Below are 27,072 nucleotides of genomic sequence, written 5' to 3'. Positions count from 1 at the left end.
CTGGGAGAGGAAGAGAGTGAACTCCGGTCCCCTGGTAAATCCACACTACACCCATTGTTAGGTACATACTGGGACCAGGGGAAGTGGCAGGCAACCCTCCCATGCTGCATGCTGAGAGGGGCTGTAAGACCCATCCCTGCTCCCATAGGGTGGTAGCTTAGCAACTGGGGAGGTGGGAGGAGCCACCAGAGAGCAGATAGAGAAAGGAAGGTCAAGTTAGTTTCAGTTTACCTCAGGGAGTGAGAGAAGCAGCATGTAGTTGGAGGAGAAGAACGAGAGAAAGGAGGGAGGAGGAGGCCTGCTGGAGGCAGGCAAGGAAGAGAAAGAAAAGAAAGAAAGAAAGAAGGAAAGAAAGCTCCAAGTCAGACAGGAGCAGAGGAACTGAAGGAGACGCTTCCTGGTGAAGACCCTGGGACCCAGAGGTCCAGGTGACACCACGTAAGGGACAGGAGTCGCAGGGCCACGGGTAGTCCTGGAGGTACCACGAGCAGTCCTTGATAGGTACCGAAGCGAGGGCCTAGAGGCGCCACGGGTAGTTGCAGGCTGCGGTGGCCTGTTCCACATTGACATCGGTGGAGTGATTAAGCTGCGACAGGGGACGGTCCCTAGAGACTGGAGGAGTGCAAAGACAATCTCCAAACAGTAAAAACCGAGGCCCAGGGAACGTTGTAAACTCCCAGGGCCAGAACCCATAGCAGACCTTCAGAAAAGGGGTAATCAGCCGACAGGTGACCCCCCAGCCTGGAGGCTGTAGTGGAGGCCAAGCCAGGGCCATCCAAACTCAGGCAAGGCTAGTGAAGACAGCAGAAGAAAGGGACACTAAGAGAGAGGGTACCGGATTTCACACTCGGAATCACCCAGAAGACGGAGGTCCCTGACAGCGGTGCCAGCAGTCCGAGGGTCCTGCCTGCCCTGACAAGAACTGTGAGTAAAGAACTTGAACTGCACTTCTGAAGTTGCCTCAGTTATTTCATCTGCATAGACATTTACAAGCACCAACTGTGCCCCGGGCATTGCTCCACCTGTGGGGAGCAGTACCACCATAGCTGCCATCACATCATCCCGGTGGCCTCACACAGCAGCGGCGGCTTATTAGCCGCATACCACAGGTGGCGTCACGAACACAAACTTTAACTTAAGCCACATAGTCAACTGACACCCACCAGGGCCACGGAGCCGGGCCCAGCCACCACTGACTACCACCGGACTGGTCCGGCCCGGCACCGGGTGCCCCATAGCCCTGGGGTGGGCGAGTTAACTTTTGGCGTCACGAACAGGATTTCGTGCCCGGTCTAACCGGGTACTGTGCGCCTGAAGAACCGTGTGACAGACTGTGTACTTTACTGAGAAACCGCCGCCATTAGCGCAGCTGAGAGCGGGAAGAAGGGGGGCGTGCAAGAAGAAAGGGCGCGAAGAGAAGCCCTGCCCCTTGTCCAAGAAAAGCGCGCGAAGCGGTACCCGCCATAGAAAACGGAAGAAGAAGCAATGGCGACTAGACAAGCTGGCCGACTGGCAGAAAGAGTCTAAATGCCAGACCAGCAGATAAAGAAAATGTACCTTATCGCAAGCGGAGTGATGCCGGCCGTGATGGGCTGGGCGCCCGTCTGGCGCCAGATGCAAGTGCAGCCTCCGGCCCCGCCGCCGAGAAGGGAAAGGGAGAAGCCGAGTGGCGTGGTCGAGCACCCGAGCAGTGATCCAGCAAGCGTCCCCCAGGTCGGCAGCATGGCAGAGAGGCTGCAGGAGTGTACACCAGGGACCGGGAAGATGGATCCCGAGCTGGACCTGCTCCGGGAGGAAATGCAAATCCTGGCTCGGAGACTGCGTAACCTGCAAGCAGAGGTGGACCGGCGGAGTGAAACACCGATGGTGCCGGAGAGTGTGGGCCACAGGATGGAGGCCGCGGAGCAGCGACCGGGTGAGCAATGTGAAGCCCCGACCCGTCCGGACCCACTGACCCACCAAGCGCCACCGCCCTGTCCCTCCACTGTCCCGCAGGCCTTCCCCGCCAGCCCCGCAGATGCCCGGTGGGGCACCGGAGGCCTGCCCGAAACCCCCGCAGACGGAGCCTGGGGAGGGGTGGACCCCGACCAGCTAGTGGGCCCCCTACCGAGTCCCCCTGTGAGTCTCCTGGGAGCGACATCCCCGGGAGTGCACTGGGACGCAGCGCCCATAGAGAGTAGGGGACTGCAAAAGCCCCTGCGCCCCAAGGAAACCGCACTGCCAAACGAGCTGACCTGCCGGAGATTGGTGCAGGAGTACCAGCAGGAGCGGGAGGCCCGGGAGGAGACGGCCTCAGAAGAACCGGAGTGGCACCGCACTATGCCAGCGTGCAGCGTCTCCCCTGTCAGCAGCAGCCGCAGCACTACCCCAACGCAGGCCCAAGCCGCAGAACTGAGCAGCGGGCCTGCAACAGCCACGCAGGAGACACAGACCCGGATCTCCATGGCTTGTTTGATGCAAGGTGCACGGCCAAAGCAGGACACCAAAGATCACAGCAACAGCCCCCTGCAGACAAGCGGCCCTCTGCAGCAGCGCCGTGCAACACCTGCAGGCAGTCCCACTCCAATCCAGGCTGCAGAACAGCGCAGAAGGTCAGGGACCAGCGCCCAGGGGACCCAGACGAGGATATCGTCGGCGTACCTGCTGCCGGGAGCAATGCCGGAGTGGGACCCTCGCATCTACCCTCGAGAGTAAAGAAGATGAACAGATGCTGAATTGTACATAGCCCCTCATTCTTTTTGAAGAAGTCCCTCGTGTTTTGCCCCTTATTCTTTTCGAAGATGACACCCTTTCCTGCTGTACTGCCCCTGATGCTTTTTGAAGACGTCACCCCCCATGTTATGTGCTACCGGGCCACTGAACTGGAATGTGGGCCCCGGTGAAAGTGTATGTGTCATGTCATACCAGGCCACTGGACTTAGTGGCTGGTATGTTGTTTATGTGTCCTATGTAACCAGGCCATTGGACTTAATGGCTGGTTGATTTTGTCCCATTAGTGTTTGATTGAAAGAAACGAACTGCCGGGCTACTGGACTTGTTGTAGCCGAAAATGTAGATAGTTGCACCCGTTGTGCCCCCTACCAGAATTATGGGGGAAGTGCCCAAACTGTGCAATGAACTGAAAGTGCACACATAGTTTCTTTATAAGAAGTTTGCAACGTTAAAGTAATTGTGCCTCCCATAAAGGGAAGAAATGTTTTATTGTTTTATGTTTTGCATACCAAAAATGTTTTGCAGTTCTTCCACATGTTTTTGTTGTTTTTCAGCCCGAGGACGTGCTGGGATTTGCTGTGGGGGAGTGTGGCGCCCCTGAGGCTTCCGTCGCCACAGGTCATTGCACCCCACCAGCGGTGTGATGCCCCATTCTGGGAGAGGAAGAGAGTGAACTCCGGTCCCCTGGTAAATCCACACTACACCCATTGTTAGGTACATACTGGGACCAGGGAAAGTGGCAGGCAACCCTCCCATGCTGCATGCTGAGAGGGGCTGTAAGACCCATCCCTGCTCCCATAGGGTGGTAGCTTAGCAACTGGGGAGGTGGGAGGAGCCACCAGAGAGCAGATAGAGAAAGGAAGGTCAAGTTAGTTTCAGTTTACCTCAGGGAGTGAGAGAAGCAGCATGTAGTTGGAGGAGAAGAACGAGAGAAAGGAGGGAGGAGGAGGCCTGCTGGAGGCAGGCAAGGAGGAGAAAGAAAAGAAAGAAAGAAAGAAGGAAAGAAAGCTCCAAGTCAGACAGGAGCAGAGGAACTGAAGGAGACGCTTCCTGGTGAAGACCCTGGGACCCAGAGGTCCAGGTGACACCACGTAAGGGACAGAAGGAGTCGCAGGGCCACGGGTAGTCCTGGAGGTACCACGAGCAGTCCTTGATAGGTACTGAAGCGAGGGCCTAGAGGCGCCACGGGTAGTTGCAGGCTGCGGTGGCCTGTTCCACATTGACATCGGTGGAGTGATTAAGCTGCGACAGGGGACGGTCCCTAGAGACTGGAGGAGTGCAAAGACAATCTCCAAACAGTAAAAACCGAGGCCCAGGGAACGTTGTAAACTCCCAGGGCCAGAACCCATAGCAGACCTTCAGAAAAGGGGTAATCAGCCGACAGGTGACCCCCCAGCCTGGAGGCTGTAGTGGAGGCCAAGCCAGGGTCATCCAAACTCAGGCAAGGCTAGTGAAGACAGCAGAGAAGGAGACACTAAGAGAGAGGGTACCGGATTTCACACTCGGAATCACCCAGAAGACGGAGGTCCCTGACAGCGGTGCCAGCAGTCCGAGGGTCCTGCCTGCCCTGACAAGAACTGTGAGTAAAGAACTTGAACTGCACTTCTGAAGTTGCCTCAGTTATTTCATCTGCATAGACATTCACAAGCACCAACTGTGCCCCGGGCATTGCTCCACCTGTGGGGAGCAGTACCACCATAGCTGCCATCACATCATCCCGGTGGCCTCACACAGCAGCGGCGGCTTATTAGCCGCATACCACAGGTGGCGTCACGAACACAAACTTTAACTTAAGCCACATAGTCAACTGACACCCACCAGGGCCACGGAGCCGGGCCCAGCCACCACTGACTACCACCGGACTAGTCCGGCCCGGCACCGGGTGCCCCATAGCCCTGGGGTGGGCGAGTCACATACAGCTGACAAAAAACTGGAATAAAACACGATCAAACGCAATAAATAAATTAAATGGTTTTGCTGAAAATGTCATCCTATCCACAAAAAACAACCGCCATCCAACTGCATCAGTGAAAAAATTAAAAACCTATAGCTTTCAGAAAACGCCAATCCCAAAACATTTTTTTTCTATAATATTGTTTTTATGGTGTAAAAGCAGCAAAACATTAAAAAATCTATATAAATGTGGTATCGCTGTAATTGTACCGACCCGAGGAATAAAACTGTCTGATCACTTTTACGACACAATGAATGCTGTAAAATAAAAAAGAACTATTCCTGAATTCGTGCTGTGCTCGGGTGCGCTCGGAGCTCAGCCCTGTGCGAGCCGCTTGCAGTGTTGGAACGGCACACACTGGGGGTAACAACAGCGTGATAAGATGTATTGTTCAAGAAAAAAACATTTTTAGAAAAAGCCGGCCCGCCCTCTTCTGGAAGTCATCTGCTTATGGCTGGCTGCATGTGAGCGGAGACTCAAACTGCCAATCAGTGACTTTGAACAGGCTCGGGTCATGTTTGAACCAGTGGAGGGTCCGTTTGACTTCTGCTAACGAACAGAACCTCCAAGGATTCCTTCATCTTTACTTGGATACACCAAGATCCATTGAAGCTCCAAACTTATTACATCATAAGGTGACACTGGTCAGAATCGAAAAAAATGACCGAGTCATTAAAGTGAAAACAGGCTGAGGGTGAAGGGGTTAAAGAACTGTGCAAGCACTTTGCTTTGAAATGAGAATCTGGTGCCTGTGGAAACGTTTATGCCACCTGAGAACGTGAAATTCCACAGCTGGTGTTTGAGTGCAACCTAAAGTCCCAAAGAGCACAGGTAATTACAGACTGAATGTCCTTGGTAAAGGCAGCTACAGCATCGCACACACGGCCTGGAAGCATGGAGGAACTTGTTAACCCACCGATCCAAGTTAGGCTGCTTTTACACCTCCGGTTTCAGCACAGCCGCCAATCCGGCTCTAAAACCTATGCACCGGATGCGGTGACAAAACCGCATCCTTTGCATACGTTTTTGACATGCGGCCCGTCCGGGTTTTGCAGCGTGTGGCAGGTTACTGAGCATGCGCAGTGTTTGCCGCATGCATTGCAAATCGCGCTGCATCGGACGGATGCAGCGCGATGTGGGTTTTTTTGCCAGACAAAAAAATGTGCCAGGCAACGTTCCACCCGGCCGCCGCATCGGCTAAATCTGCCGCATACGGCAAAAACCGGACGGAACAATGCGGCACAATATGGCACTAATGTAAGTCTATGCAAAAAACCCGCAACCAGCGGCAAAAAAACGGTTGCAGTTTTTCTGCAAAGCGCCGGATTGTGCTGCACAGGAAAAAACGGATGTGTGAAAGAAGCCTTTATCAACAGCAGAAGCAGCATCAGACCCAGACAGAAGCCAATAGACTCCTGATCCAGCAACGTCAGGCAGTGCAAGAAACCAGCAAACTCCTGGTCCAGCACCATTAGACCCAGCCAGGAACCAAGAAACTCCTAGTCCAGCAGCATCAGGCCCAGCCAGAAACCAGCACAGTTCTGGTCCAGCACCATGAGACCCAGCCAGGAACCAAGAAACTCCTAGTCCAGCAGCATCAGGCCCAACAAGAAACCAGCAAACTCCTGGTCCAGCACCATTAGACCCAGCCAGGAACCAAGAAACTCCTAGTCCAGCAGCATCAGGCCCAACAATTAACCAGCAAACTCCTGGTCCAGCACCATTAGACCCAGCCAGGAACCAAGAAACTCCTAGTCCAGCAGCATCAGGCCCAACAAGAAACCAGAAAACTCCTGGTCCAACACCATTAGACCCAGCCAGGAACCAAGAAACTCCTAGTCCAGCAGCATCAGGCCCAACAAGAAACCAGCAGACTCCTGGTCCAACACCATTAGACCCAGCCAGGAACCAAGAAACTCCTAGTCCAGCAGCATCAGGCCCAACAAGAAACCAGCAAACTCCTGGTCCAGCACCATTAGACCCAGCCAGGAACCAAGAAACTCCTAGTCCAGCAGCATCAGGCCCAACAAGAAACCAGAAAACTCCTGGTCCAACACCATTAGACCCAGCCAGGAACCAAGAAACTCCTAGTCCAGCAGCATCAGGCCCAACAAGAAACCAGCAGACTCCTGGTCCAACACCATTAGACCCAGCCAGGAACCAAGAAACTCCTAGTCCAGCAGCATCAGGCCCAACAAGAAACCAGCAGACTCCTGGTCCAACACCATTAGACCCAGCCAGGAACCAAGAAACTCCTAGTCCAGCAGCAACAGGCCCAACAAGAAACCAGCAAACTCCTGGACCAGCACCATTAGACCCAACCAGGAACCAAGAAACTCCTAGTCCAGCAGCAACAGGCCCAACAAGAAACCAGCAAACTCCTGGTCCAGCACCATTAGACCCAGCCAGGAACCAAGAAACTCCTAGTCCAGCAGCAACAGGCCCAACAAGAAACCAGCAAACTCCTGGTCCAGCACCATTAGACCCAGCCAGAGACCAACACACTTCTGGTCCAGCAGTATCAGCAGACGATGGCTCTCTTGTAAGAAACAGTTCGGGTCAGAGAGATGGCACTTCTCACAGGCTGCCTGTGTGAGGAGAAAGGTACAAGAGACCTTGCTGAAAATGATGACTGTGGAGATCAAAGTCGAGGTTTTCCTGACTGTCTTTGAGAGGGAATCAGACAGCGAGAAACTGTCCCCAAAGCAATGGGCAGAGGTCCTAGCGCCATACTTTACTGGGGAACTGCAGAACGTGTACTACAATCTTGCCCTGCAGAAAACCAAGAAGCATGACAAGCTGAATCTGGAGATTATGGCATGTTTGGGTGTAACCCTGGATTTAAGGGCGCAATGGGTACACCTAAAAGGGTGCTATGAAAAGGACAAGCCTCCTCGATCCCAGATGTTTGACCTGTCACACCTGGTGCAAAAAAAGCTGCAGCCTGAGACCTGCTCTTCAGCACAGACACTGAAGAGAGTAATAGTGGACCAATTTATCCACTCACTACAGAGAACAGTGCAAAGCTGGTAGGAGATACCCTCATGAGCTTTGTGGAAAGATAATTGTCTGTGGAGAACTCCCTGAGCAATCAAGGTTGCCGGAGGCCAACTTTCTGGGATACACAAAAGAAGATGCCCAAGACGACATCTGAGAGTCTGTTGTGATGAGAGAAGGGATCAACTTGAGGGGCCAGATAAAAAAGCACCTCCTCAAGGCCCAAGACACAAAATCCAGGGGGTATCATCGGTAAGCTTGAGTGAGACAAGTTAAGTCTGAGGCTCAGGTACTTGTGTTAGTTCCCAAAAGTAGAGAGCAAGTTCTTTACTAAGTGGTAGTGACTCTATGAGGTGGTGGGAAAGATGCGAGACATCAACTATAAAGTCCACTGATCAGGGAAATGGAATCCCTTCCTCACATATTATGGCACTCTACTAAAATCCACGAAGGGTAAAAGCCCGCTTCTAACCCATGGCCTTTTTGGCCCAGTCAGATGCCACACGAGCAGAAACGTTGTTATGCTCTCAAAAATGTACGGACAGAAAATGGTACCCAAAAATAAGGGCAGCTTGTCATGGTTACTAGGTTACCCATAATATCATCAAGTATGAGCCACCAGCTTCGTTCAATTTAAAGCCCTGTAGGATTCCTGATGCCCACTGAATCATAGTCTCCCAGGAGGTGATAGAGAATTGTCCATGGCCCCTGACAAAGGAAAACAAGACAAAAAACCCATGAGCTTAAACTTGCCCTCTGTAGGCACTGTGGGTTGGCAGATTTTGCATATCCCCGGCTTTATTCGGGGAAGGGGGGTCTGTAGGAATGCCAGGTAGGGCAGAGATAAATCCTAGCACTACAGGTCCTGACTAGGTGCTCCTGCATAGCTGTGACTAGAACCAGGCCATGTCTTCACTGGTCAGTCATCTGGGGGAGCTGAGCAGAGTGGGGTGTGCTGGATCTGGAGAGACACAAACCAAGAGTTCCCTCAGAAGAGACTGCACAGGTTGTGAGCACCAAACCTCAAGTATCACTGGTTGCTATGGACGGTAGCCGTTTAGTGTGACTGATCTGGTGGTGCTAGATCAGCCATGTCTGAGTAACTTGTGGATTTGAGCCCACTGAACCTAAAGGAGGATCTGGGGTGCTGTCTGGGTGAGACCCTGTTTTTACTTTGCCTTCATTGAAACAAGACTGTGATCTTTTTGTTGTTACTTGTTTCATTTAAATGTATTTAATTCAGCCCTAGGAGACGTATTTTGAGGGCAGTTGGAGGCGTTGGAGTAATCTTAATTACTGCTCAATTACATTGTTTTTAGCTAAAATTCATTGGAGGGCCAAAATCAAAATTCAAAAGATTTGTACGTGATTTATCATCCACATATAAAACCCCCTTTTCTACTCACCAAGTTGAGCGTAGATCTCCCCGGTCTCGTCCTTGCTCAGTTTGGCACACCCTCGGTTGTCCACCAGGATGATGTTCTCTGTCAGCTCATACGCGTTTCTTACCATGGTCTCCGGCTTCTCCGCTGACCCGGCCACCTTGGCGTGGGCCGTGTAGGGTCCATCATCCAGCGCGTACTTACAGGAGTTGATGAAGGAGGATTTCCCATGACCAGTGAACCCAAAGAGCTGCAGGAGAACCCGTGAGTATCCCTGATTACCAAGAAGTCCGTTATCCAGACTGAAGTTCCTGATATACTGCCTCATGGACGGAGAATCCATAGCCGATTGTGGAGAAGCTGGTTCTGGTGAGAGGAGCTCGTTATGGAGGAGCCGGTTCTGGAGGAGTTGGTTCTGGTGAGAGGACCTGGTTTCAGAGGAGCTGGCTCTGTGAAAAGGAGCTGGTTCTGGGGAAAGGAGATGACTCTGGATGCGCAGGTTCTGTGGAGAGGAGCCAGTTCTGGAGGAGCCGGTTCTTTGGAGAGGAGCCGGGTCTTTGGAGAGGAGCAGGTTCTGGAGAAGCCGGTTCTGTGGAGAGGAGCTGATTCTATGGAGAGGAGCTGGTTCTGTGGAGAGGAGCTGATTCTGTGGAGAGGAGCCGGTTCTGTGGAGAGGAGCTGGTTCTGGAGGAGCTGATTCTGTGGAGAGGAGCCAGTTCTGTGGAGAGGAGCCGGTTCTGTGGAGAGGAGCAGGTTCTGGAGGAGCTGATTCTGTGGAGAGGAGCCGGTTCTGGAGGAGCTGTTATTTTTCTCCTTTTCACTTCTCTATAACTCAGATATTGACGAGGAAATATTTTTTTAAAGAGAAAATGAAAGTAAAAACCTTCTGCTTCCAGTCACTTCTATATACAGGACGCTGTATTAACCCTTTATGAAGAGTAAGAATAAGAATCGCCCTTCCCCCGCTCCTCCTAAACCCTCTATACATTGTACCGATTGTCTATAAATCTGATTAAGGCCGGCGTCACACGTGCGATTACAAGATTGGTCCGATTCTCCTGCCTGAGAGCAGGACGAGCGCGGTCCGAGTGTTGATCTGTGTGCAATTACAATGCGAGGCTGTGATTTTTCTCATAGTAGTCCGTAAGCAATCCATATTCAATCCAAATGTGAACTGTATTCACTCCGTATGTGATCCGTTTTTTCCTCAGCAGCTACTAGTCATTACAGTCCTGTACAGGAGCATTTACAGGGTTCTCTGCTGCATGTGACTCGCCCACCCCAGGGCTTTGGGTGACTCGGTGTCGGGCCGGACTAGTCCGGGGTAGTCAGCGGTGGCGGGGCCCGACTCCCTGACCCTGGCGGGGTCAATTAATATGGCGGCTGTGGGGGTGATGATAGTGTTAAAGTTTATGAAAGATTCGTGACGCCACCTGTGGTAATTTGCAGCTATGGAGCCGCAGCTGCTGGGAGGGACCTCCGGGGCTGGTGTTATGGCAGCTATGGAGCCGCAGCTGCTGGGAGGGACCTCCGGGGCTTGTGTTATGGCAGCTGAGGTGTTTCTTGCTCTCCACAGGTAGAGCGGGTACCCCGGGGCAACCTTTGGTGCTTGGTAAAGTCTATGGTGTTTGTGGACGAGGTGCAGGGCCGACAGGGCAGTGGAAAGGAACAGACACAGGCAGTAATTTCCTTTTACCTTCTCCTTTACTTGTCCAACCAATGAAGTCCAGGGAGCCTGTTACAGGTGGTAATGGCGATCCGGTGACCTGGAAGCAGTCGGGGGTCTCACACTGGCCAGGTGAGTAATGAGGCCTGCTCCCTACGCTCTGTCTGGGTAAACGGGGTCCCACTGTTTCAGTATACTGAGACCCGCTCTGTTGCTCTCTGAGGTAATTTGCTACCTCTCCCGTATGGCGGGCTGCATGGACTGTCAAGGGTACCGTTCTTTCTGTCTCGGCTCCTAGTCCTGGCTTTGCAGCTGCACCTCCGGGTGTGGGGTGGACGGAGACCTGCAGTCCTCTCGTCCTCCGGGTGCGACCACCGGTACTCGAGTGGCCCTGAACTCCGGTATTCAGTTTCTTTGGCTATGACGTCGGGGTGAGCTGGCTGCGCTCCACTCCCAATGTTCTCCTCCTTTTTGCCTCTCTGTGGATGTGTTTTCCTGGGCTGAGCGATCGGGCTCAGCTCCCAGCTCACACACCACACTACTCGAGTCCTTGTCTCTCTGAACTCTCCTCAGACTGACTCCTCCCCCAGGTCAGGGCTTGAGGAATGCTCCCTGGAACTCCAGGTTTAGAGCTCCCTCTGCTGGCCTGGGAGAGAAACTGTGTTGAATGATTGTACTTACTGGCCAAAGGATTTCCCCAGCTACCTCCAGGCTCAGCATTAACCCTTTTGAGGAGGGCAACACTGCTGTGACAACCAGACCGCTGGGGCGCCACACATGATAGAATTGTATTTAGAAAATTGGATGTCACTAGTGTGTCGTCCGTGTGCCGTTCATGTGTCGTCCGTGTGCCGTCCGTGTCCCGTCCGTGTGCCATCCGTCTGCCGTCTGTGTGTCGTCCGTGTGCCGTCGTCTGTGTGCCGTCCGTGTGTCATCCGTATGACGTCCGTTTTTTTCTCACACCCATAGACTTGCATTGGAGAGTCTCGCACGAGAAACTCTAGAAATCGCAGCATGCTGGATATTTTTCTTAGTCCAATTTGGACTGAGGAAAAAAAACAGATGGAGCCGCCTCATTGATTAACATGGGTCCGAGTGCAATGCGAGAATTTCTCACTCTACACTCGTGCGAGTCAATCACAAGTGTGACGCCAGCCTGACCTGCATGTGCATCCCAATGTTATGTTCCCGCTTCTATAAATGGATATAGAACTCAGGCCTCTTCTCCAAAAGCGTTTTTGTCCTGCAAATTCCCTCGCATTGAGAAACGGATTGCAATCTTGCAAATGGTTTCCTATGAGGCTGTCTCCATTTCCCCGTTTTTTAAGGACTCTACACGGGCTCTCCATGAAATCGCAGCATGCTGCGATTTGATGCGATTCTCAGCCCTCTCACCCCCATGCAAGTCAGAATCCGGGTGGCATGCGCATGTCACACGGATCCTGACACTTGCATACCGGGTCAGACTGGCTACCGGAGGAAACTCCTGTAAAACCAGTCCTGACCGCTGTTACCTGCACTAAACCCGGGAGCTGTCACCTGAGCTCCGGAGTGCAGCCTGAACAGCGAGCGCCGAGTGATTGATTCCCCGGCGATTGCTGGTCAGGTCAGCACAGCTGCAAACAGATCAGGCAGACGCTGGAGCTCAGGTGACAGCTTCGGAGCTGAGTGCAGGTAACCGCGGCCAGGACTGGTTTTACAGGAGATTTCTCCCGTAGCCAGTCTGACGCTGCTTACCTAAAAACTCACATAGCACTCGCATGACGCTCGCATGTCATACGGATGCTATGTGAGAAAAAAAAACACACACCACACGCAGATCACACGCAGATCACACGCAGGATACTCCACTCACATTTTGAGCTGAGTATCGCTGCGATTTTTTACACGCTAGTGGAGAAGGGGCCTTAGGCCTCTTCTCCACTGGCGTGTAAAAAATCACAGCGATACTCGGCTCAAAATATGAGTGGCGTATCCTGCGTGTGATCTGCGTGTGATCTGCGTGTGATCTGCGTACAGTGTGTGTTTTTTTCCTCACATAGCATCCGTATGACATGTGAGTGCAAGATTGCAAACCGTTTCTCAATGCGATGGAATTAGGAGAAAAAAAACGCTAGTGGAGAAGAGGCCTTAGAACAAATGTGAGGAGCTAAATACAAAAATAAGAACAAATGGGAGGAGCTGAACATAGAGCTAAGAAAAAATGTGAGGAGCTGGATATAGAACTAAGAACAAATGGGAGGAGCTGAATATAGAACTAAGAACAAATGGGAGGAACTGAACATAGAGCTAAGAACAAATGTGAGGAGCTAAATACAAAAATAAGAACAAATGGGAGGAGCTGAATATAGAACTAAGAACAAATGGGAGGAGCTGAATATAGAACTAAGAACAAATGGGAGGAGCTGAATATAGAACTAAGAACAAATGGGAGGAGCTGAATATAGAACTAAGAACAAATGGGAGGAACTGAACATAGAGCTAAGAACAAATGTGAGGAGCTGGATATAGAACTAAGAACAAATGGGAGGAGCTGAATATAGAACTAAGAACAAATGGGAGGAGCTGAATATAGAACTAAGAACAAATGGGAGGCGCTGAACATAGAGCTAAGAACAAATGTGAGGAGCTGGATATAGAACTAAGAACTAATGGGAGGGGCTGAATATAGAACGAACAACTAATGGGAGGAGCTGATTATAGAACTAAGAACAAATGGGAGGAGCTGGATATAGAACTAAGAACAAATGGGAGGAGCTGAATATAGAACGAACAACTAATGGGAGGAGCTGATTATAGAACTAAGAACAAATGGGAGGAGCTGGATATAGAACTAAGAACAAATGTGAGGAGCTGGATATAGAACTAAGAACAAATGGGAGGAGCTGAACATAGAGCTAAGAACAAATGTGAGGAGCTGGATATAGAACTAAGAACTAATGGGAGGAGCTGAACATAGAGCTAAGAACAAATGGGAGGAGCTGGATATAGAACTAAGAACAAATGGGAGGAGCTGAACATAGAGCTAAGAACAAATGTGAGGAGCTGGATATAGAACTAAGAACAAATGTGAGGAGCTGGATATAGAACTAAGAACAAATGGGAGGAGCTGAATATAGAACTAAGAACAAATGGGAGGAGCTGAATATAGAACTAAGAACAAATTGGAGGAGCTGAATATAGAACTAAGAACAAATGGGAGGAGCTGAACATAGAGCTAAGAACAAATGTGAGGAGCTGGATATAGAGCTAAGAAAAAATGTGAGGAGCTGGATATAGAACTAAGAACAAATGGGAGGAGCTGAATATAGAACTAAGAACAAATGGGAGGAACTGAACATAGAGCTAAGAACAAATGTGAGGAGCTAAATACAAAAATAAGAACAAATGGGAGGAGCTGAATATAGAACTAAGAACAAATGGGAGGAGCTGAATATAGAACTAAGAACAAATGGGAGGAGCTGAATATAGAACTAAGAACAAATGGGAGGAGCTGAATATAGAACTAAGAACAAATGGGAGGAACTGAACATAGAGCTAAGAACAAATGTGAGGAGCTGGATATAGAACTAAGAACAAATGTGAGGAGCTGGATATAGAACTAAGAACAAATGGGAGGAGCTGAATATAGAACTAAGAACAAATGGGAGGAGCTGAATATAGAACTAAGAACAAATGGGAGGCGCTGAACATAGAGCTAAGAACAAATGTGAGGAGCTGGATATAGAACTAAGAACTAATGGGAGGGGCTGAATATAGAACGAACAACTAATGGGAGGAGCTGATTATAGAACTAAGAACAAATGGGAGGAGCTGGATATAGAACTAAGAACAAATGGGAGGAGCTGAATATAGAACGAACAACTAATGGGAGGAGCTGATTATAGAACTAAGAACAAATGGGAGGAGCTGGATATAGAACTAAGAACAAATGTGAGGAGCTGGATATAGAACTAAGAACAAATGGGAGGAGCTGAACATAGAGCTAAGAACAAATGTGAGGAGCTGGATATAGAACTAAGAACTAATGGGAGGAGCTGAACATAGAGCTAAGAACAAATGGGAGGAGCTGGATATAGAACTAAGAACAAATTGGAGGAGCTGAACATAGAGCTAAGAACAAATGTGAGGAGCTGGATATAGAACTAAGAACAAATGTGAGGAGCTGGATATAGAACTAAGAACAAATGGGAGGAGCTGAATATAGAACTAAGAACAAATGGGAGGAGCTGAATATAGAACTAAGAACAAATTGGAGGAGCTGAATATAGAACTAAGAACAAATGGGAGGAGCTGAACATAGAGCTAAGAACAAATGTGAGGAGCTGGATATAGAACTAAGAACTAATGGGAGGAGCTGAATATAGAACGAACAACTAATGGGAGGAGCTGATTATAGAACTAAGAACAAATGGGAGGAGCTGGATATAGAACTAAGAACAAATGGGAGGAGCTGAATATAGAACGAACAACTAATGGGAGGAGCTGATTATAGAACTAAGAACAAATGGGAGGAGCTGGATATAGAACTAAGAACAAATGGGAGGAGCTGGATATAGAACCAAGAACTAATGAAAGGAGCTGAATATAAAATTAAGAACAAATGGGAGGAGCTGGATATAGAACTAGGAACTAATGGGAGGAGCTGGATATAGAACTAGGAACTAATAGGAGGGCACCATCTCAAGGGGATCAGCGTGGACACATCAGTACAGTACTAATTAAGCAGAGTAAATCAATGTGCCAAGTCATGGGATCATCCACAAACAGTGGATTTTACCATCTATTTCTGCACTTTATTATCTGCGTTATTTAGGGGTTTTATGTTTATGGGCTATTTTGTATCGCATAATAAAACATATTATTTATGTGGGTGATCCCATGCCTTGGCACATTTCTTCCCTCTTTTTATTCAGTATAGCGGAATTTAGAGAACATGGAAATCAGCAGAACGGGATGGAAATTCCTGCTCCTTCTGATTCTTCGGGGGCAGTCCTATTCAGTGATTAGCTCATACATGACCACCCCCAGATTATAAGCTCAGTGGGGGCGGGGATTTCAAATAATAAGCATCTTCTTGGGTCTCTTCCCCCTGACAAACCTTGTTTTCTTTTATTTTTAAACAGCCAATCTGTTTAGTTTTAATATATCAATTTAGGAATGGCAACATCCATCCTACATGGAAACAAAGAAATTGATATGTGCTCTAAATCCCACCGCACTGCACACATTGTATGATCCCCATATTGTTACATCAAGGACCAGCACCATAATCAGTGCTCACCCGAGAGGGATCCACCAAAGACAGACGCCAGAAAGAGGGCAGCAATGGCAAACATGGATGTATTGGCAGATTGGGACCAGGACATTTCTGTGGCCCCATGAATAAGGAACAGAGATCAGGGCCAGTACAGATGTCACACAGTTATTGGTGTCCCCTCACTGTCCTGCCCCCTCTGGCCCTCTCACCCCTCCGGTCGGTCAGCAGTGGCTGCTGTGTCCTTGGTTCCTGCCGCTGGCTCCCGGGGACTAAGAATGTCACGCAGGTCTACTGGGAGCACACTTACGGAGCACATGCACCTATTCTTAAGGGGCTGGTGTACCCTAACCAAGAAGTGCTTCTCAGCCTATGTCTAAGAGGTGCTACTTATTTAAGGCACCCTCCCCTATGGGAGATGCCTGGGCAATGTGGTCTAATTATTAGAGATGCATTGCCAATTGTCAGGTCTCTTACCCGTGTGCTGCTGCTTTTGCTATATTGCTAACACCAGTCTGTATCCGTGTACCTGCCATACCTGCTGCTACACTTATCCATACTAACCGGCGTCAGTCCAGTCATAAAAAATGTCTCATTAAGTACTTACATCACCAAGGAGCTTTTGAACATCATCTGTCAGAGAAGCATGACAAGAGAACTCCTGGAAGTAACCGGGCGTCCCACAGATACAGGTACACAACGAGCTTCTGTCATTGCCATATTTCTCTGACCCTAAATAGTGGCTTGCACAAATATTACCAAAGCCTAAAAGTTAATGTGCTGTAGGTCTAGGTCACCTTTGCCCTCTGGTGGCCGGCGTTTGGGTTTATATGAATCAGGGACACAACTCAGACATCAGACAACGGGGCAATAAACCCGCACTAAGTTTTGTGACAATGAACACATTGTATATATAAAGCAAACGCACAAAAACCCTCAAGAATGACGTCAACAACAGATATTTGGGTCACACATTGAACACATTGTCTGTCTGAATCAACAATATGTTATAGTTTAACATAATGTATGAACTCAAAATAGCCAATTTTATATTTTCAGTACATGCACCTATCCATACCAGCCGTGCCTGCCGTATCCGCTGCTGCACCTACCCATACCAGCCGTGCCTGCCGTATATGCTGCTGCAGCTATTCATTCCAGCCGTACCTGCCATACCCACTGCACCTATCCATTCCAGCCGTGCCTGCCATACCCACTGCACCTATCCATACCAGCCGTGCCTGCCATACCTACTGCACCTATCCATACCAGCCGTACCTGCCGTATCCGCTGCTGCAGCTATCCATACCAGCCGTACCTGCCGTATCCGCTGCTGCAGCTATCCATACCAGCCAGGCCTGCAATACCCACTGCACCTACCCATACCAGCCGTGACTGCCGTATATGCTGCTGCAGCTATTCATTCCAGCCGTACCTGCCATACCCACTGCACCTATCCATTCCAGCCGTGCCTGCCATACCCACTGCACCTATCCATACCAGCCGTGCCTGCCATACCTACTGCACCTATCCATACCAGCCGTACCTGCCGTATCCGCTCCTGCAGCTATCCATACCAGCCGTACCTGCCGTATCCGCTGCTGCAGCTATCCATACCAGCCAGGCCTGCAATACCCACTGCACCTACCCATATCAGCCGTGCCTGCCGTATATGCTGCTGCAGCTATTCATTCCAGCCGTACCTGCCATACCCACTGCACCTATCCATTCCAGCCGTGCCTGCCATACCCACTGCACCTATCCATACCAGCCAGGCCTGCCATACCCACTGCACCTATCCATACCAGCCAGGCCTGCCATACCCACTGCACCTATCCATACCAGCTGTACCTGCCATACCTACTGCACCTATCTATACCAGCCGTACCTGCCGTATCCGCTGCTGCAGCTATCCATACCAGCCATGCCTGCAATACCCACTGCACCTACCCATACCAGCCGTGCCTGCCGTATATGCTGCTGCAGCTATTCATTTCAGCTGTACCTGCCATACCCACTGCACCTATCCATTCCAGCCGTGCCTGCCATACCCACTGCACCTATCCATACCAGCCAGACCTGCCATACCCACTGCACCTATCCATACCAGCCAGGCCTGCCATACCCACTGCACCTATCCATTCCAGCCGTGCCTGCCATACCCACTGCACCTATCCATACCAGCCAGGCCTGCCATACCCACTGCACCTATCCATACCAGCAGGGCCGTATTTACCATTAGGCACCCGTGGTCCGGTGCCTAGGGCGGCAGATTGTGAGGGGCGGCACCTTCTGGGAGCAAAAAAAAAAAAAAAAAAATTTTTTTTTTTTTTTTTTTACATTTTTTTTTTGTGGCTGCCGAGCACAGGGAGCTGATTGACCCCGGAACTTCCGGCGCCTGCACTTCCGGGGTCACAGGCGCGCGCCAATCAGCTCCTTCCTCTGTGCTGCGTCCACTGCTGTGTGGACGTCACATGCAGAGCTCACAGCAGGACGCCGCGGATGACGCCGTGATGGAAGCTGGTGTCAGAAGAGGATACTCACGTGAGCCAGGAAGATGGCGGCGGGCACTGGAGCAGGTAAGTGGATTCATAAGGAGCGTGGGAGTGTCTCTAATGCAGACCGGAGATCTGCGCATGCGGGGGGGGGGGGGCGGCAAAGGCTGATACTGGAGGGAGGCAGAGGCTGAGACTGGGGGTAGGCTGGAGGGAGACAGAGGCTGAGACTGGGGGGAGGCTGGAGGGAGGCAGAGGCTGAGACTGGGGGGAGGCTGGAGGGAGGCAGAGGCTGAGACTGGGGGGAGGCTGGAGGGAGGCAGAGGCTGAGACTGGGGGGAGGCTGGAGGGAGGCAGAGGCTGAGACTGGGGGGAGGCTGGAGGGAGGCAGAGGCTGAGACTGGGGGGAGGCTGGAGAGAGGCAGAGGCTGAGACTGGGGGGAGGCTGGAGGGAGGCAGAGGCTGAGACTGGGGGGAGGCTGGAGGGAGTCAGAGGCTGAGACTGGGGGGAGGCTGGAGTGAGGCAGAGGCTGAGACTGGGGGGAGGCTGGAGGGAGGCAGAGGCTGAGACTGGAGGGAGGCAGAGGCTGAGACTGGAGGGAGGCTGGAGGGAGGCAGAGGCTGAGACTGGAGAGAGGCAGAGGCTGAGACTGGGGGGAGGCTGGAGGGAGGCAGAGGCTGAGACTGGGGGGAGGCTGGAGGGAGGCAGAGGCTGAGACTGGGGGGAGGCAGAGGCTGAGACTGGAGGGAGGCAGAGGCTGAGACTGGGGGGAGGCTGGAGGGAGGCAGAGGCTGAGACTGGAGAGAGGCAGAGGCTGAGACTGGGGGGAGGCTGGAGGGAGGCAGAGGCTGAGACTGGAGGGAGGCAGAGGCTGAGACTGTGGGGAGGCTGGAGGGAGTCAGGGGCTGAGACTGGGGGAGGCTGGAGGGAGGCAGAGTCAGAGACTGGGGGGAGGCTGGAGGGAGGCAGAGACTGTGGGGAGGCTGGAGGGAGGCAGAGGCTGAGACTGGGGGAGGCTGGAGGGAGGCAGAGGCAGAGACTGGGGGGGAGGCTGGAGGGAGGCAGAGGCTGAGACTGGAGAGAGGCAGACAAGAAGGGTAATCCCGGCACACAGCATATGAAAAAATGGTAAGTCCAGGTATGGTATGCTTGAACAAAATTTCTTTATTTTTCAACAATTATTGTACTGCCCGCCCAACGTTTTGGCTCACGCAGGAGCCTTCATCAGGGGTCAAGAGCACCGTGAAAATGGTTATAATGGTTATAATGAAGAATCATGTAGGTACAGCAGGACTTAGTAAAGTCAGCAGATGGATTAGTCCAACAGGAGGAGTTGGTTGCTACCGATAAGGTAGGCAAGGAAAACCCAAAAAGGGAGGGTGAGGTAGGCATATAATGAGAAGGGGCTCACACTGTAGTATAGGATATAAGGTGAATGCAAAGGGACATAGTCATATGTGTGCTGCGATTATCAATCATATGCAATATGACAAATGGATGGGCAATATGACATCCGTGATACTAGGGGCCTCTGGATAAGGGTGAGAGCACCAAGAAAAGGCCTAGAGTGGCATGGTAGTGTAATAACTACTCTTGAAAGGATGATATGTTGACACAAAAGGAATCCTCGTGGGCATAGGGATTCTAGGAATGTTAGCGGTAGGTAACACCTTATGGTGGGATATATGCGGTGGATAGCCCCGTTCCTGAAATTTCAGGCTCATGTCAACATGACGAGTATTTCTAGTCTCCGGGTCGGATACAATGCGAGCGATCCTATGGTGTTGAGAAAGGGGTAGGGAATTCTTCATGTGTTTGGGATGACTGCTAGTGTAGTGTAAGAGGCTATTGCGGTCAGTGGGCTTGGTGTATAAGTCAGTAAGTATGTGACCATCTCTGTCCAGTGTTACAGTGGTGTCCAGGAAATTGATGGATCTGGGGTCATGATGTAATGTAAAGGTGAGGGTAGGGATACATCCATTCAGAGAGTCAAAAAATGCAAGAAGTTCAGGGAGCTCACCGTGCCAGATGACAAATACGTCGTCTATATAGCGTTTCCAAGTCAGTACGTGAGACTGGAATAATGGAGAGTTATAAACATGGCGATCCTCGAACCAAGCCATAAAAATGTTGGCATAGGGGGGTGCCACATTCGACCCCATCGCAGTACCTTTCCGCTGGATGTAGTATTGGTCGCCAAATAGAAAAAAATTGTGTTCCAATACAATGCGTAGGAGGTCTTGGCAAAAAGTATGTTGCTGCTCAGAAAAAGGGCTGTATCGTTCGAGGAACCAGTTAACTGCCTCTATACCTAGGTGGTGATCAATACTGGTATAGAGGCTGTTAACGTCCATAGTCACTAGTAGGCAATCGGTGGGTAATGTCCCGAGGGTATGCACATGAGATAAAAATTCTGTGGTGTCCCTGAGATATGAGGTGATGGAAGGAACTAGAGGGGACAGAATTTTGTCAAGGGTGATGGCCAGAGGGGAAAGGATGGAATCGGTGGATGCAACAATGGGTCGTCCAGGGGGGCGGGTCAAATTTTTGTGGATCTTGGGTAAGATATAAAAGACTGGTGTAATGGGGTTAGTCTTATGGAGATACTCAGCTAGCTTTTTGTCTATAGTGCCGATCTGAAGATGATAGTCGACTATGTTAGTGATGATGCTACATATGCTAGAAGTGGGATCTCGTGAAATCGGAGCGTAAGTATTGGTATCACTAAGCTGGCGAGTAATCTCAGAGAGATAGTAGGTTTTATCCAAGACCACTATGGCCCCGCCCTTATCCGCAGGTTTAACAATAATATGTGGATTATTCTTGAGACTAGAAATTGCACGTGTCTCATCAGGTGTGCAGTTGTGTTTAAGGCGAAATGTGCCTCTATGTATACTGTCCACGAGATGATTGATATCGTTAGAAACCAAAGAAATATATGTCTCCACTGGATGATGATTTTTGGGTGGAGAAAAAGTACTGGGAATACGTAGACCCAAACCCTTCAAATGAAATGTGTCTGAGGACACAGGACTGCTAGTGTCAATGGAACTAGGTTGTAGATTATCAAAATGTACCTTGAGACGGAGGTTCCTGAAGAATCTCCTAGTCTCTTGGTCTAAGGTAAAGGAATCGAAGGGTGGAGTGGGACAGAACGATAAGCCCTTCTGGAGGACTGATGACTCGGTGGGGGACAGGGTGTATGAAGAAATGTTGAAGACCAAATTGGTCTTACCTGTGAGCGTGTCGTCACTGTTCTTGGGACGAATTCCCTTGCTCCGCCGCGTTTTCCTTTTTGCGGTCGTCGCTGACCTAAAAAAAGAGAAGAGTGAGCTTGATTTTGCTCGCTGTCCGAGCTGTTGGACGAGGTGTAATGTCCAGGGTAGGGTGAGCGTCTTGGATAGGTGGATGAACGCCATGTGTACACTTGGTTCTTAGCGTAATCTTGTTGGTCTCGCTGGAATTTCTCTCGTTTGCGTATTTGCAGGTTTTTACGAAATTCGAGAATCGTGGATTCGGTTTTAGTTTTGATGGACGAAAACTCTGTGGATGAAAGGGTGTTCTGTAATTGTTGCTCAATAGAGGTAATGTTGGCACCAATGTCCGTAATCTCCTTCTCCAAGAATTCTATGGTTAGTAATATAAGGTCCATGGAGCATTTGTTTAGAATGCTCTCATATTTATCGCAGTAAGAGGTATTGTCCGAAAAAAGGGTCGGTCGTAGGGGGATGCGAAGTCCACGCGGAATCCTCTTCGCCCTATGATACTCTGCTAGAGTGATATAATGCAGTTCCAAGGCGGTGTGTCGGCGTAACTCCTTCTCGTAATCCTTGTTTCGAATCTCCTCAGTTGGAGTCATAAGAAATTGATTGGATACATGCACTTTAGATAGTATAGCGGAAGTATCATCGTCATTATATGAGAACGTAGAAAACGACATATCCAGAAAAGTAATGGAAAAGCAGGAGCAACAACCAAAAATCGATAATAGCAATGAAGAATAAGTTGTGCTCACTGCAATAACCTGGTGCTCGGGAAAAAAATAAGTCAATCAAGAAGGGTAATCCCGGCACACAGCATATGAAAAAATGGTAAGTCCAGGTATGGTATGCTTGAACAAAATTTCTTTATTTTTCAACAATTATTGTACTGCCCGCCCAACGTTTTGGCTCACGCAGGAGCCTTCATCAGGGGTCAAGAGCACCGTGAAAATGGTTATAATGGTTATAATGAAGAATCATGTAGGTACAGCAGGACTTAGTAAAGTCAGCAGATGGATTAGTCCAACAGGAGGAGTTGGTTGCTACCGATAAGGTAGGCAAGGAAAACCCAAAAAGGGAGGGTGAGGTAGGCATATAATGAGAAGGGGCTCACACTGTAGTATAGGATATAAGGTGAATGCAAAGGGACATAGTCATATGTGTGCTGCGATTATCAATCATATGCAATATGACAAATGGATGGGCAATATGACATCCGTGATACTAGGGGCCTCTGGATAAGGGTGAGAGCACCAAGAAAAGGCCTAGAGTGGCATGGTAGTGTAATAACTACTCTTGAAAGGATGATATGTTGACACAAAAGGAATCCTCGTGGGCATAGGGATTCTAGGAATGTTAGCGGTAGGTAACACCTTATGGTGGGATATATGCGGTGGATAGCCCCGTTCCTGAAATTTCAGGCTCATGTCAACATGACGAGTATTTCTAGTCTCCGGGTCGGATACAATGCGAGCGATCCTATGGTGTTGAGAAAGGGGTAGGGAATTCTTCATGTGTTTGGGATGACTGCTAGTGTAGTGTAAGAGGCTATTGCGGTCAGTGGGCTTGGTGTATAAGTCAGTAAGTATGTGACCATCTCTGTCCAGTGTTACAGTGGTGTCCAGGAAATTGATGGATCTGGGGTCATGATGTAATGTAAAGGTGAGGGTAGGGATACATCCATTCAGAGAGTCAAAAAATGCAAGAAGTTCAGGGAGCTCACCGTGCCAGATGACAAATACGTCGTCTATATAGCGTTTCCAAGTCAGTACGTGAGACTGGAATAATGGAGAGTTATAAACATGGCGATCCTCGAACCAAGCCATAAAAATGTTGGCATAGGGGGGTGCCACATTCGACCCCATCGCAGTACCTTTCCGCTGGATGTAGTATTGGTCGCCAAATAGAAAAAAATTGTGTTCCAATACAATGCGTAGGAGGTCTTGGCAAAAAGTATGTTGCTGCTCAGAAAAAGGGCTGTATCGTTCGAGGAACCAGTTAACTGCCTCTATACCTAGGTGGTGATCAATACTGGTATAGAGGCTGTTAACGTCCATAGTCACTAGTAGGCAATCGGTGGGTAATGTCCCGAGGGTATGCACATGAGATAAAAATTCTGTGGTGTCCCTGAGATATGAGGTGATGGAAGGAACTAGAGGGGACAGAATTTTGTCAAGGGTGATGGCCAGAGGGGAAAGGATGGAATCGGTGGATGCAACAATGGGTCGTCCAGGGGGGCGGGTCAAATTTTTGTGGATCTTGGGTAAGATATAAAAGACTGGTGTAATGGGGTTAGTCTTATGGAGATACTCAGCTAGCTTTTTGTCTATAGTGCCGATCTGAAGATGATAGTCGACTATGTTAGTGATGATGCTACATATGCTAGAAGTGGGATCTCGTGAAATCGGAGCGTAAGTATTGGTATCACTAAGCTGGCGAGTAATCTCAGAGAGATAGTAGGTTTTATCCAAGACCACTATGGCCCCGCCCTTATCCGCAGGTTTAACAATAATATGTGGATTATTCTTGAGACTAGAAATTGCACGTGTCTCATCAGGTGTGCAGTTGTGTTTAAGGCGAAATGTGCCTCTATGTATACTGTCCACGAGATGATTGATATCGTTAGAAACCAAAGAAATATATGTCTCCACTGGATGATGATTTTTGGGTGGAGAAAAAGTACTGGGAATACGTAGACCCAAACCCTTCAAATGAAATGTGTCTGAGGACACAGGACTGCTAGTGTCAATGGAACTAGGTTGTAGATTATCAAAATGTACCTTGAGACGGAGGTTCCTGAAGAATCTCCTAGTCTCTTGGTCTAAGGTAAAGGAATCGAAGGGTGGAGTGGGACAGAACGATAAGCCCTTCTGGAGGACTGATGACTCGGTGGGGGACAGGGTGTATGAAGAAATGTTGAAGACCAAATTGGTCTTACCTGTGAGCGTGTCGTCACTGTTCTTGGGACGAATTCCCTTGCTCCGCCGCGTTTTCCTTTTTGCGGTCGTCGCTGACCTAAAAAAAGAGAAGAGTGAGCTTGATTTTGCTCGCTGTCCGAGCTGTTGGACGAGGTGTAATGTCCAGGGTAGGGTGAGCGTCTTGGATAGGTGGATGAACGCCATGTGTACACTTGGTTCTTAGCGTAATCTTGTTGGTCTCGCTGGAATTTCTCTCGTTTGCGTATTTGCAGGTTTTTACGAAATTCGAGAATCGTGGATTCGGTTTTAGTTTTGATGGACGAAAACTCTGTGGATGAAAGGGTGTTCTGTAATTGTTGCTCAATAGAGGTAATGTTGGCACCAATGTCCGTAATCTCCTTCTCCAAGAATTCTATGGTTAGTAATATAAGGTCCATGGAGCATTTGTTTAGAATGCTCTCATATTTATCGCAGTAAGAGGTATTGTCCGAAAAAAGGGTCGGTCGTAGGGGGATGCGAAGTCCACGCGGAATCCTCTTCGCCCTATGATACTCTGCTAGAGTGATATAATGCAGTTCCAAGGCGGTGTGTCGGCGTAACTCCTTCTCGTAATCCTTGTTTCGAATCTCCTCAGTTGGAGTCATAAGAAATTGATTGGATACATGCACTTTAGATAGTATAGCGGAAGTATCATCGTCATTATATGAGAACGTAGAAAACGACATATCCAGAAAAGTAATGGAAAAGCAGGAGCAACAACCAAAAATCGATAATAGCAATGAAGAATAAGTTGTGCTCACTGCAATAACCTGGTGCTCGGGAAAAAAATAAGTCAATCAAGAAGGGTAATCCCGGCACACAGCATATGAAAAAATGGTAAGTCCAGGTATGGTATGCTTGAACAAAATTTCTTTATTTTTCAACAATTATTGTACTGCCCGCCCAACGTTTTGGCTCACGCAGGAGCCTTCATCAGGGGTCAAGAGCACCGTGAAAATGGTTATAATGGTTATAATGAAGAATCATGTAGGTACAGCAGGACTTAGTAAAGTCAGCAGATGGATTAGTCCAACAGGAGGAGTTGGTTGCTACCGATAAGGTAGGCAAGGAAAACCCAAAAAGGGAGGGTGAGGTAGGCATATAATGAGAAGGGGCTCACACTGTAGTATAGGATATAAGGTGAATGCAAAGGGACATAGTCATATGTGTGCTGCGATTATCAATCATATGCAATATGACAAATGGATGGGCAATATGACATCCGTGATACTAGGGGCCTCTGGATAAGGGTGAGAGCACCAAGAAAAGGCCTAGAGTGGCATGGTAGTGTAATAACTACTCTTGAAAGGATGATATGTTGACACAAAAGGAATCCTCGTGGGCATAGGGATTCTAGGAATGTTAGCGGTAGGTAACACCTTATGGTGGGATATATGCGGTGGATAGCCCCGTTCCTGAAATTTCAGGCTCATGTCAACATGACGAGTATTTCTAGTCTCCGGGTCGGCTGGAGGGAGGCAGAGGCTGAGACTGGAGGGAGGCAGAGGCTGAGACTGTGGGGAGGCTGGAGGGAGGCAGAGGCTGAGACTGGGGGAGGCTGGAGGGAGGCAGAGGCAGAGACTGGGGGGAGGCTGGAGGGAGGCAGAGGCAGAGACTGGGGGGAGGCTGGAGGGAGGCAGAGGCAGAGACTGGGGGGAGGCTGGAGGGAGGCAGAGGCAGAGACTGGGGGGAGGCTGGAGGGAGGCAGAGGCAGAGACTGGGGGGAGGCTGGAGAGAGGCAGAGGCTGAGACTGGGGGGAGGCTGGAGGGAGGCAGAGGCTGAGACTGGGGGGAGGCTGGAGGGAGGCAGAGACTGGGGGGATGCTGGAGGGAGGCAGACACTGAGACTGGGGGGAGGCTGGAGGGAGGCAGAGGCTGAGACTGGGGGGAGGCTGGAGGGAGGCAGAGGCTGAGACTGGGGGGAGACTGAGGCTGAGACTTGAGGGAGGCTAAGGCTGAGACTGGAGGGAGGCTGGAGGGAGGCTGAGGCTGGGGGGAGGCAAAGGCTGAGACTGGGGGAGAGAGGCTGATGCTGAGGGAAGATAGAGGCTGATGCTGGGGGAGTGGGAGAGAGGGGCTAATGCTAGAGACAGAGGACAAGGGATGAGGGATAGTGCAATGACAAAATCGATTGGGTGGAGGGCGTGTAAGGACACAGAATAAGAGGGGGCAGCATTGGGAGCTCATTGTGAAGAAGGGGCAGCATGTGTGGGATCAGTATGGAGTGGAGCAATGTAGGGGAGTCAATATCAAGAGTGGGGTAGTGTGTGTGGGGGGGTCTCAGCATAAGCGTTAGTGTGGTGGTCTTAGCATGAGTGGGGCAACATGAAGGTCTCATTATGGAAAAGAGGAAGGCAGCATTAGGAGCTCATGGAGAGGGACAGCATGCAT

At 49.9% G+C, this 27,072-nt stretch overlaps 1 protein-coding gene across 2 annotated transcripts in view; it reads right to left on the bottom strand.

Annotated features, from left to right (window-relative positions):
* Positions 1-27,072, bottom strand: part of LOC142245713 (uncharacterized) — a 103,518-nt gene that overhangs the window by 29,116 nt on the left and 47,330 nt on the right. Inside the window, exon 1 of one of the 2 annotated variants that reach the window (XM_075318658.1) lies at positions 9,070-9,887. The exons of the other annotated variant lie outside the window; for it this stretch is intronic. Coding sequence (XP_075174773.1) covers positions 9,070-9,388 — 319 coding nt within the window. The 5' untranslated portion in view covers positions 9,389-9,887. Of the gene's footprint in view, positions 1-9,069; positions 9,888-27,072 lie in introns of those variants that run through there. 2 annotated transcript variants of the gene reach the window in all.

The sequence above is a fragment of the Anomaloglossus baeobatrachus genome, chromosome 7, assembly GCF_048569485.1.
Source record: "Anomaloglossus baeobatrachus isolate aAnoBae1 chromosome 7, aAnoBae1.hap1, whole genome shotgun sequence".
NCBI lineage: Eukaryota > Metazoa > Chordata > Amphibia > Anura > Aromobatidae > Anomaloglossus > Anomaloglossus baeobatrachus.
This window is presented reverse-complemented; position numbering and strand designations above follow the sequence as displayed.